The following is a 12615-nucleotide window of genomic DNA, read 5'->3' as shown; positions in this document are numbered from 1 at the left end:
AATAGTAAGGTGCCACTGAGCAATGTACCGTCCCCACACACTTCTCCCCGGGCGCCTGTCATGGCTGCCCACTACCCACCAAGGGTGATGGGTTAAAAGCAGAGGACACATTTCGTTGTGTCACCGTGTGCTGTGCTGCAGTGTATCACAATGACAATCAAAAAAAAAAAAAAAAAGTCCATAAAACAGCTAAGGAAAAGGTACAGTCCCCAGTCACAGTTCAGGGCTGCCCACTGGATGTATCACAAAGACCAAATCAACCAAAAATCAACCAAAGTACAAAAAAAATGAAAGCACCTCAACATATGCAAGACACACATTTATTGGTTCCTGATACAGCAATACAGCGCCTCACCAGTCCTCTCATATGCCTTTAATCAGGCTGAGACCTGAAGATGCAGATTTGACATCCCACCCATCAAGCTGCAGGATTCCACAACCAAATGCTCTTCACAATGGCTAGAGCACAGCAAAATGTGAGGAACTCAGGGAAGGCAGTATTGATGTCACTTCACAATCTGGGTCATTAAGAGCAGACTGAAAATGAGAACAAGTTTAAAGAAAAAACAGAGAATAAAATAAATAATTAAAAGCATCAAGAGGATAAGAGAAGCATGAGGTACACAGATCTTTATAGCATTCATCTTTTTAATTACCTAATAACCATTATTCAAATTGTACTGTGGAAACCACTTTAATTGTCTGGAAGGATAACTTTACTCCTTAAATTCACAAGTGCGGCACAGATCTTTAATAGCTTGTGGAATGTCGGGGTCTGTGCAGCTGCTCCACAGAGGGATAATACTTTGAAAGTTTGGAGGCGGCGGATTGCTTGTCGTATGCTTTTAGTCCCATCTGTCAGGTTTTTGATGTGAGCAGTCCGTTGGCGTCTCCTGCAGGCAAGTACTGGTGTGTTGAGAGTCACGTGATGCTGCTCCTCCAGTAAATTCTTGACTGCAAATGGCCGGTAGGCCAGGACCTTGTCCCCAGGAGCCAGACAGTCCAGAAAGGTTGAGTCAGACATCACGTACCTATCACTGCACTTACTCTCATATGTGCCAGAGATAAACATGATTAACCCAGTCGGTGCAAAAACAACCAGCATTTTGACAGAGTGGTTTCTGAGCCATTGCCGCCGCATTCTGTAGGACATGCCCCTGAACAAAAAGTTGTTTGGTTTCATCATGAAACTGTACATGTAGTCAATGACGCATGTTGTATTGGGAAAAGTGTTGCGGATTTCGGCTGGTACGCTTCTGCAAACAACGGCTCTGGGCAGCCATGGCGTGAAGGTTTTGCAACGCTCAGACATTACATCAATCCAGAAGGTTATTATTTCATCCACCTGCCTTAATGTCACATTAAACTGAAAAGCCAGGTCAAAGGTGAGGAGGTTCAGTTTTAGCCTCATTAGTGTCATTAGGATCTGATCAGTGAGGCAGAGTGGAAACATCTCATTTCTGAAAGGCCTCAGAAATGAAACTAAAGCCAGAAAGTGAAAGACGGGTAGACCGGTGTAGAACAGAGATGAAGAGTTTCTCCTCAGACGGACGGCGGCCAATGAGAAGCGAAGGTCCTCCAACTGTGAAGCGTCATCACCATCTTCAGGTGGTCTCAGGATCTTTCGTCGTTTCTGAGATACACTAGAGGCCTCAGGATCTAAAACATACAATCCTTTGACATATTAATAAAGAAATCAGCAGGTTGTCCAGAAGTTCTCACCGTTAGTAAACTAGGCATGTCAAATTTAGAATTACAGAAGACCAATAGCCAATAACAGATATCAACACTGGCTGTGGGGTTTGTCAGTAATCAGTCTGTTAGAGCATCCCCATGGGAAGCTGTAGCCTAATGCAGCCTTTCTCAAATTATGGGTCCATGTCTGGGTGACACGGTTCCAAGGAGCCTTGCTTCTGCACCAATTAATGGTTATGGAAGGTTGTATATGCATCCCCCTGCAGACCCAATACTTGAAATTACTGGTCCCTGAGAATCTGCTAAATTCCAAACGTACATGGAAGATCTACTTATGAGACAGGGCACGAAGTGGTTAGTACATAAATAAAAAATAATACATCTGCACAGTGACATCATTAAAATACAGGAAGACAGCATTATGAAGAAAAACAGATAAATATGAATTCCTGTAGACAGAGGATTAATTGAGACAGGTCTTACCCATGTACATTCTCTTAGGATATTTATGTCCCTTCTTTTTCTGTTCTGTTCTCCATCTTACTCTCATCTATTCAAGAGTGAATGAGTCAGTAACCAGAACATAATCAATGACATCATTCAATTAAAGGTTGCAAACATTTAACCTGGAGGTCCAGTTTTATACCTGTGCACTATCTGAAGACAGAGTTGAGACGCTGTCATAGTCATCCTCCTCCATCTGTACCAAATATTTAAAGAGTAAGTGACCGAGGTAGATAAGTAGAGCCTCACTTACGTTGCATTCGCTCATGCACCAATGTACAAACATCTCAACATGCGTACATCCATACACACCTACAGTTAAAGTGCACAGGGACTTACATTGCTGTCCGGCTGCCTGTGTGTTTGTCTCTGTGCTTCTTCTTGGCAGACTTTTCCATCAGAATGTTCACTCTCTGAGGAACATTCAGGCATTACTGGCAGCAAATAGATTTTTCTATTTTATCAAGCATGGTCATACAATCAAGAATAAAGTACTATAAAGGATAAATAATAAATAAATAGATTAAAAGATCTGTTATTAGCACATTGTCATGTAAGTGTTAAATAAATAAAAAACATCTTAATTTAGAAAATTATCATTTTTTAAATTATTTTTATGATGTTACAATCTTAACCGAGGATACTTTTATTTCTTAAAAAAAACAAACAAAAAAAAAAAAACAAGAGGTAGCAACATTCTGCACTCATTCTGGCTGTGTACAAGCTATTGTACACTGAAGTGTGTTTAACCCCCCCTGTATGACACATCTCAACATGCAATATTCTACTACTTACATCCACCCCGCTCATCACTTTTAAGGCCCGATTACAGACTAAACATTAAAGACTAAACATTCCAGAGAGGTGTGTCCACAGACCTGCAGTTTTGGCGTAGTTGTGATCTTCTAAATGTGGCAATGCTGCTCTGCCTGCAGTGGAAGCACATGCTATAAAACACAATGAAGATCCAAAACACACATCATCTGAATCATGTGAAAAACAACCTGTCCAGAACTGATTTCATCCCAGCAGTCAACCAACTCAGCTACACCCCAAAAATCCATGTTTCATTAGATCATCTTGGATGTTTCCAAGAACTAGGAATGCACCAATACCGGTATCTGGTATCGGCCTTGATACCACATTTTCTAAAGTACTCGTAAAAAAATCCCTCGATACCGGGGACTGATACCACGGTCTGAGAAATGCCTATGTTTGAACGGTCCACAGACCATCCACATGCTTTAAAAATAACACAGGCAATTATCGAGTACATTGCACGGAGTGACCAGCCACTCTTGAGGTAGAAAATGTGGGATTCCTGCATCTCCTCCATGTTCTTAAATAAATGTTCTTAATTCCAAACTAGTCCCTTGTTTTTTTTTTTTGTTAAATTATATAACTAAAGCTGTTTTTATTAAGTACTCGGTATCAGCGAGTACTGAAATGCAAGTACTCATACTCGTTTCCCAAAAAAGTGGTATCGGTGCACCTCTACCAAGAACTATCAGAAAGGACAGAGTATATCTCTGAACTATGTTGATGATAGTTGTATATAAAGGTTTACAGAAAATGTTCATACATTAAACGCTTTCATATATTTCTAATGTTTTCTTGTAATTACAAGAAAACGTCTGGCCTTTGTAGAGAAAATATGATCTTATGCATGACATTCTTATGTACAGCTTCTGAACATCACCTCAAACATTCCAGTGTCATTGTCTGTGATTTACTTTTACATTTACAGCATTTATCAGACGCCCTTATACAGAGCGACTTACAATCAGTAGTTACAGGGACAGTCTTCCTGGAGCAACTTAGGGTTAAGTGTCTTGCTCAGGGACACAATGGTAGTAAGCGGGATTTGAACCTGGGTCTTCAGGTTCATAGGCGAGTGTGTTATCCACTAGGCTACTACCACCCTGATTAATGGTGATTAATGGAAAAGGCATAGACATGGCTCTACAGTACCTGGTCTGGTTCTGTTGTCCAGGTAGTACGCTATGTCAGCTGGCGAGATTCGTCTGAGCATCACTATGGGCTGCAGCCAGTCCAGCTCCACCTTAATGACATCCAAACCCAGCTCCTGCTTCAGAGGTTTGCAGTGTTCATCTACAGGCAAAAGGGTTTTACAAGCCTGAGCTTTAGCTGACTACTAATAAAAACAATCAATCTAAATAAATTATAAAACCATACCCATTGTGTAAAAATGTTCCACACTGTTTTGCTGCACATCAACAGCAAGATCATCTGACTCCTCCTTGATAAACGGGCGACCAGAGGGCCTGATGTCTGGACCCTCACCAGCAGCTTCTACCATTGAACATTCGTAACATCAGTAACATCTACATCTCAACAACAGGTACACTGAAAGAAGTAAATTTACATAATTAATCAGACGCCCTTATCCAGAGCGACTTACAATCAGTAGTTACAGGGACAGTCTTCAAGAACAGTTCTCATACCAATTTTTCTGTCATACACCAGGATGTGATGAACATCAATAGCCATATCATCTGACTCCTCTTTAACAAACAAAGCACCAGATGTACTGCACTCAGGACCATTAGCAGGTTCTGGAATCATATGGGTGAAATTATGCATGTTAGAGAACTATGCATGTTTTGAGAAATGCTGAGTGACTTGGAGTCTCATTTATTAATGTAATGTCACTGTGTTGTTGCCAATTGAGTTCATACCAGTCTCCTCCTTCTTGATGAACATCTGTTCAGAGGTGCTGCTCTCTGGACCATTGTGCCCAGATTCTGTATTTTAAACAAAAAGTTACAGTGTTCAGCATAAATGTACATTTATCAGAAAATTGTTAGTTTCTTTCAGAATCATAGTTTTCTATGAGATACTATATTACAAATTACAAAAGTGTGGGCCATTGATTGCAAACAATATTTGTTAATTTGCACACACAAAAAAGTGATTTTCCTAACAAATCTATTCAAGCCCATGTTGCAAAAGTGAGTATACCCCAATTAGTCTTAGGAGAAAAGCCACACCTAAGACTTCAACATTTGAATTACCAGGCATTCAACCACTGGTGAGTCTAATGATTCATTTAAGAGGTGTCCAGCAGACAGGTGACTAGAAAAGCCCTTCCCATTTTATGCTGTCAGCTATGGCTTTACATGGAAGAGAAATTAAAAAAAAAAAGGTGAGGGCTACGAGAAGATCAGCACATTTACATATCAGGCAAAATGCTGTAGCAAAAGTGACCCAAACTTTTAAGAAATATGAAAGTGCAACCATCTTATAGAGATGTCCAGGCAGTCCACAAAAGTAAAAAAAATAGTCAGGAGCATCTTCTGATGAGAAGGGTTGAAGAAAATCGCAATGCAAGTTCACTGTAGTTAGCTAAAGCAGTAGAAAGCCAAATTGGAGTGACTGTTTCCCGTGTCTCCTGATCTGAACCCAATCGAACACCTGTGGCAAAGTTGAGCATCACTCTCCATATAGCATCCAGGCTCTAAAAGAGGTAATTCTTCAAGAATGGAAAAAGCCTTGTGAAATTTCTGAAAATTGTTAATTGAGCTACTGATTAAATTCATACTTTAATTCATAATTCAAAGGTGGTGTACTCATTTATGTTGAGCACTGTAAATCAGGGAGTCACTCTTCTAAAATCAGAATATGGATTCAGCAACATATTTCATTCAAATGAACCAAACCAACTGTCCTTATCTTGAAAACAGATGTGACTAAGCTATGATTCCTCTAGTGCTAACCATAGCCAGGAATTGTATAAGCATAGCTCTGATATGAGTGATGGATAAAGCAGTATTTAATACAGGAGATGCTTTCCATGAAATGAATGTCACACTAAGGCTGAAAATATCCCACCTTTGATACATTCTGGGGTGGAATCCACAGGTCTGGATGTCCCTGACAGAGCTTTGTGTCCCCAGCCGTTACCATCAGGTGGGCTGAGACTGGTTCCCAAAGATCTACTGTAATCAATAATCTCCTTGGATGTCATTCTCCTGAGCATCACCACAGGTTGTAGCCGCATCCTCACCTCTTTCTTTGGAGTGGCGTTACACTTGCCTGCACACACACACAGTCATTTTAATCTGCAGACCGAGATGGAAATTATTAGCAAATTATTCACTTTTGCCTATCTACACATTCCAATAGATTGGAATGGGCAGTGGTGGCCTAGCGTAATCACCCTGCTCACTAAGGGTTAAAAGCAGAGGACAAAACGTGCTGTGATGTAGTCTTTCACAAAGACAGTCAACTTCACTTTGAGATTACTGTGAATTACTGGCATTAGATGCACACACACACACACCAAAAACTATTTTAAAACTATTAAACAGACTCTGACTGCTTGCTAGTTAGGAGAAATTGACTCTCCAACAAGTCCAACAACTGCCCCCCAAATTTTACAAAAAAGTACAAAAACGAATTCTACTGAACATTGTTTCTTTAATACCCACTGTCTACAGCAAATACATTCAGTATCAGCACAGTTGTAACACCTCAGTGGCTGTATTTAAAAAACAATCTGCATATCCAGTCTTTGGGGAAGTGGTGGCCTAACGATTAAGGAAGCGGCCCCATTGAATCCCGGTTCGAATCCCGATCCCCCAGGCACCTGTCATGGTGCCCACTGCTCACTCAGGATGATGGGTTAAATGCAGAGGACAAATTTCACTGTGTGCACCGTGTGCTGTGCTGCTGTGGACATTAACATTAAAAGTGAAGTGATTGTGATATCCAGCACGGCACACAGTGACAAAGTGAAACGTGTCCTTCGCATGTGTGGGGACGGTGCTTTGATCAAGGGGACCTCAGCGGTTCGGGATTCAAACCCGCAACCTTCTAATTACGGGTCCGCTTCCTTAACCGCAGGGGACTAGCACGAGTCCCCTGCTAGAAAGCACTTAAAATTGACGTTTGATTGCAAAGTCCATTTCACCATTTCAGCTTGCGGACGTCCTTCTACCTTTTTATTTTCTCTACAGACGATCAACTTTCCTTAAGAGATGTATTATAAAAACGCTCTAGGCTACCAATCACGTTTCTTGAATTTCCATCGGTCCTGAGTGAGTAGTGCGCTATAAGAAGCCTTTCCCCCACCTTTCTGTTGGTCTGCGGTCAGATAAAGCACTCCGTCCATCTCCAAATCATGCTCTCTGCACAAGCTCCAGTACAGCTTTTTACCACAAGTGAGATTATCTACATTTATTCAGGGTGTAACGGGATGCATTTTTATAGTAAAATGTCTTAAATCCAAACTTCGCAACACCTCGCGCCAATCTGCTTCGGACTGAATGTAGTTCTGATTGGAGCGCAGATTTGGACGCGTACTGATGACGTAAGCAGCCCCGCCGCTTTTTAGTACCGACAGGAACGCGCGTGAAGTGTTACTGGTTCCACATCGAGGAGATCCGTGGAGGATTATGAGGCAGTGCACACATCAGGTCCCACCGAAGGGACCTCCTGTGCCTTCTTTTCTGTATTAGTTGTGTCATTGTGTGTAAATTCACGTTTTCTTAAGACAGAAGCATATCTTCTTCCAGTTAGGGCTCACCACAACGGATCAACTTATCTAGTTGTCCACACAATTGAAGAGACTTACACCATATGCCCTTCCTGCTGTGTTGCTATGGAATTAGATTTGTTTCAAAATTTTGAAACAAAACTTTCCTAATATCACACGTAAATATGTATGCTCATGTACATGTTTACCATTTAATCATTTAACTGATTTGGAGGAAAACTGGGTGAAAGTGAGCTCTTTGGCATCAACTCAACTCATCGTGTTTGGAGGAATAATACATCCCACCATCAAACATGGAAGTGGAAACACTACGCTTTGCAAAGAGACAGGACAGCTGCATCACATCAAAGAGAGTTTGGAAAGGGACATGTACCTTCAAATCTTGGGTGACAACCTGCTTCCCTCAGACCGGGTATTGAAAATGGGTCATAGGTGGGTATTCCAGCGTGATAATGATCCAAAACACAAAGTAAAGGCAACAAAGGATTGGCTCAAGAAGAAGCATTTTAAGGTCTTGGAGTGGCAAAGTCAGTCTCAAGACCTTAATCCCAGAGAAAATCTGTGGAGGGAGCTGAAGGTTAATTTAATCACAATGACAATCACTTTCACTTCCATTTGCCAGTTTTAAATAGCTCAGATGGAAAAGTGATCATCCCACAATTCAAAAGAAAAAAATACAAAGTAGAATTTCTTAAGTTTATCTCATACCCTCCATTCTGATCCACTGGATAGCAAAACCTGGGGTTCCACTGCTCAAAGGTTCCTTATTATGAAACTTTCACTCTGTTTTTTAACCTGGTAGTGATGACCCCTGTATTGACCTCGCACTCCTAGCCCCTTGTGAAAAATCACTGATTACAAACCTAGGAGCTAAAAAGGACTCAACTCTGAAAATGGATGCACAGGTTAACAATTGTAAAATTGTACTTTTTTCTGCTGAGGCGCCTTACCATCTGGAAACAGTGATTGACACTTTCATTACATACAACAACAACATTTATTTCTTATATAGCCCAAAATCACATACAGTATGTCTCAATGGGCTTTGACAGGCCCTACAGTTGACACCCCCCACACTTGACCCTTCTGCACACAAGGAAAAACTCCACACAAAAAAACTCTAGGAGAGAGAAAAAAAGAAAGGAAGAAACCTTGGGAAGGAGTGATACAGAGAGGGACCCTCTTCCAGGGTAGAGTGAGCCTGCAAATGGTGTCAGTGCAGGGTTGGATATGATATAATGAGTCCTACAGTTGTAGGGTTGGAGAAGTCCAGGATGTATTTAGTGTCATGGTCTAGATTACGTGTCCGTAATGATGTTACTGGTCCATTTGAAGATCCCTGAAGCTGTAGTTGTAACGGTGGTGGTGGTTGTGGTGACCTTCTGGTTTGTTTTATGTTTTGTCCTTGTAAAGCAGTTGTCAGGAACCAGGATTTATTTGCTGGTCTGATCACTGGGGTCTGCCTGTAGTCTGGGGGCTTGATTCCGTGTCTCGGAGAAAAACAAACAGAAGCAGCGGCAGACGGTTGCACTGTACGACCGATACTGAAATCTGTGGTTATAATGGTATATTGGTGCTACAGTGGCCCGGTACCCTAACTAGGACAGCCTAACTGGTGAATTTAACTTTGTCTGTGTCTAACAGGGGGACTCTGTGATAAACTGGACTTTATAATTGACACTGCGTCAAAATCAAGTGAAATGAGGGTCTAGGACTTTAGCAAAAAGCCAGAGAAAACAGATGAGATTGGATTTAAACACTGAGACTGTGTCTGAATCCCGGACACTGACAGGCAAGCTGTTTCACAACTGCGGAGCTCTATAGGAGAAGGATCTGCTCCCAGCTCCGTATAGTGTAGTAAGAAGAGTAGTAAAGGTAAGTGAATTTTTGTTTATGTAATTATACTTCTAGATGGATGGCAGCGTATGAATAGCTATAGAGGGCTAGAATTATCTTTTTTTTTTTTTTTTATATTTTAGACGTTTAGCAGTATGGCTTGTTGTATTTTCTTTTCTTGTATAAGACTGTAAATTCTTATGACAGTTATAATTCTTGTTGATGGTAAGAAAAAAAGAATGACATGAAATATTTAAACAGTACTTATCTATTGTGCAAACAGTATTTACATAATTAAGGTTTTGCTTGCAACCTCCTTTTCCTCTCTTATTAGTATGCCCTGTACATGTGTTTGGGTGAGCCATTCCACTTCAATGCTGTACATGCAGATATGTGTTTAGCAATGCTCTAAAATGTTATAGATTTTTATGTATGAAGACCTTACAATTAATAATACATTGTGTTTTTTTGTCTTTTAATTAGCATCTCAACAAAGATAAGGAGATGGTGGTGCCTCAAAGTAATGAACGCTGGTCTGGAAAAGTACTTATTAAAGACAGAGTAGTTAATACTGAGATGTCATTTTAAAAGGTGTGTCACATTAAGTATGCCTTCTGTAGAATCAAGCAGTGTTTGGTCAGAGGTAGAAGATCGGATGATAAGCAAGGAGGATCAATTGGCCTGTAGGATACAAGACTGGGACGCTCTCACTGACCACATTATAAACACAAAGATGTTAAATGTTCTTTTCCATGAGGTAAACCATATTCATAAGCCATAAAAAAAACCCTAACTGTAAATTTAAAATATTTATGTCCTATATTTATGTCCTTGTACACGTGCGTGGTTTTGGAGAAGAAGAGGCATGAGCTGAATGTACCAGCACTGCATAAAAGGTAGGGTTAAATGTAAGTTAAGAATGAGGATTTTTTTTTCTTCCAGTGAGAAGGAACAGTTTGATTACAACATCACTTGGGAAATGAGCAAGAAAGTAAGCGTTTAAGTGTTTTCTAAAACATTTGCTATGAAATGAAAAATATTGGCATGTTTCTCTTCTTAGGATCAAGGTCACTAGTCTGCTTGTTCCTGGTCCCAGTGTTTTTATTTTGTTATTTCTCAGTTACAGTATTTTGTGGTGATATTCAAATATTTAATAATAAAATAATTTTCCTTAATACTGTGACCTTTACTCTTGCCATTATTATTTACCTTATATTATTCAGATTTAAAATTATGTACGCACAGCTTTTCACTGTACATACTAGATATTGTAGAATCAGCCCTTGCAATATCCACCCTCCTAAACTACCCCCTTCACCTAAATGCTTTACATATTGTAAAATGCCACCCTACTGTAGCTTTTGTATTTACACTCCTTATACATGCACTTTACCTCGTGTTTTTCTGGCTATATAATTGGCTTTATACCTGTTGCAACTTTACATAGACAAGTGTAATTTAGGACTAATACGTGAAGAAACAGCAGGTTCCTAAGTAATGCATTAGGTGTACACTTATATAAATGCAGAATTTGTTATACATGCAGCATGTGTTATAAAACTGCATAAGGCGTACACTTATATACATTCAGAATTTGTAATGTTACTGATACAAAGTCAACACCGAAAATCATCAAACTCACATAGAAAAGCTGAACACTGGCAACATAAGGATATCAATAATGCTGCAATTGTCTGATAACTATGCAACCTACCGATATAGTGGTCTATATACTAACTATATACCGTTATCTGAACACTTTTGAAGTTACTACCATATTATTACGAAGAACACTCAAACTAAGTAGATAACGATTAAAGTGTTAACAATAAATTCACGTAATATCTGTAATCATGCACATTACAAAATTGGATAGATAATACAGGATTAAATTTAAGGATTAAAGGAAACAGGTTGGGTCCATTTATAGAACAAAAAAAAAAAATTGAACCCCTTTAACCCGCCCTCTTTACTCCGACCAGCCAAGTGCTGAATGAATGTGCGCTTGACTGCGAACGTCGTGGAGTGGGGTGTTTTGTTCAGTTTCACGCGTTTGAGATTCATCTCCCCACTTCAAACGCAAGAGTACACGAAGCGACACGCTTGGCACAAATAAACAGATTTATTTTTGGTAAGATCATGTTCAGCGATGACAAAAAGAAATTTCAATTTTCGCTTATTAAACTGAAATAATTAGTCATGATTGTAAAACAATTAATGATATTAAAATGTTTTAAAGCAGCAAACGTTGCCACCATATTTAATAAACAAATAAATCTACTGACGTCAAAGTGAACATCTGGCACCACAGTGGATCTGCAGCCAGATCCTTCTCGTAATTCTGCACCGAAAAAATGCTTCAGATAGTGTTAGGGGACCACTAGGGGATCTATACAATACATTTTTTTTGTTCATAATAGGGGACGAGTAAAATGTCTATTACTGTCAAATGAACAGAAGATTAACTGATCAACTGAGGCATAATGAAAAAGAAGACAATTTTTGTTAACACAGGATTTGTATTTTACTTTGGTTTTGCATACAAGTCAAGAAAAGAAAGGAAGGTCATGCAAAAGGTTTATGCCCACAAATGCATGCTTGTTATTTGGTCATTTTTACTGAGCTTTGTTGAGCTCCGGCTTTTTCATAATCATCATTAGGAAAGCACAGGAAATGCAATGTGCTCCACTCAGCCACTCCATTCTATTCTGATAAATCTACTAATGCTCACAAAGCAGAAGTTGTCTAAAAAGAACATAGCAAATGGTTTCCTCAATTATTAATATTAAGAAATGTTAGTCAAGTTGAAGAGTGGAGATCATGTTGAGGTCTGGCAGACCAAGAAAAGATTCCAAAAGAACTTCTCATGGGCTTTCTAGAAAAGCAAATAAAACCCCATGTTTGATGATAAAAGACCTTCTGGAACATTGAGCGGTGGAGTGGTGGTGTACTATTTTCCCACAAATATAGACATCATGGCTAGTCACAAAAAAGTGACAGCAGCAATGTTATATCGGTTGGAAACGGTGGCACTGATGAAAAGACATGAGGCAGAGCTGAAG

At 39.7% G+C, this 12615-nt stretch overlaps 1 protein-coding gene across 6 annotated transcripts; it reads right to left on the bottom strand.

Moving 5' to 3' along the window:
* Nucleotides 1-366: 366 nt before the first annotated feature.
* LOC114782097 (uncharacterized) lies at nt 367-7517 on the bottom strand. Of its 6 annotated transcripts, none has more exons than XM_028968208.1 (11): nt 7294-7517; nt 6052-6255; nt 4899-4964; nt 4665-4775; nt 4396-4512; nt 4171-4311; nt 3078-3146; nt 2539-2633; nt 2342-2395; nt 2179-2245; nt 367-1674 (listed from the first exon to the last, which is right to left on the bottom strand). In XM_028968208.1, the coding sequence occupies exons 1-11, from the start codon at nt 7331-7333 to the stop codon at nt 695-697; spliced, it is 1944 nt and encodes a 647-aa protein (XP_028824041.1). In that variant the 5' UTR covers nt 7334-7517; the 3' UTR covers nt 367-694. The 6 variants fall into 6 exon arrangements, with proteins under 6 accessions (XP_028824041.1, XP_028824043.1, XP_028824045.1 ...); XM_028968210.1 differs by having other exon boundaries at nt 367-1659; XM_028968212.1 differs by having other exon boundaries at nt 2539-2612.
* Between the last annotated feature and the right edge of the window lie 5098 nt (nt 7518-12615).

This window comes from Denticeps clupeoides, unplaced genomic scaffold (assembly GCF_900700375.1).
Source record: "Denticeps clupeoides unplaced genomic scaffold, fDenClu1.1, whole genome shotgun sequence".
In the NCBI taxonomy this organism is placed as follows: Eukaryota; Metazoa; Chordata; class Actinopteri; order Clupeiformes; family Denticipitidae; genus Denticeps; species Denticeps clupeoides.
This window is presented reverse-complemented; position numbering and strand designations above follow the sequence as displayed.

Excerpts from the sequence above, each read along its gene's own strand:
- LOC114782097 (XM_028968208.1), bottom strand. The coding sequence starts at position 7,333 with ATGGACGGAGTGCTTTATCTGACCGCAGACCAACAGAAAG. Across the intron at positions 2,634-3,077 it reads CAACTACGCCAAAACTGCAG|TAATGCCTGAATGTTCCTCA; the intron begins GTCTGTGGACAC and ends ATTTGCTGCCAG. Across the intron at positions 1,675-2,178 it reads TCCTAAGAGAATGTACATGG|GATTGTATGTTTTAGATCCT; the intron begins GTAAGACCTGTC and ends AATATGTCAAAG.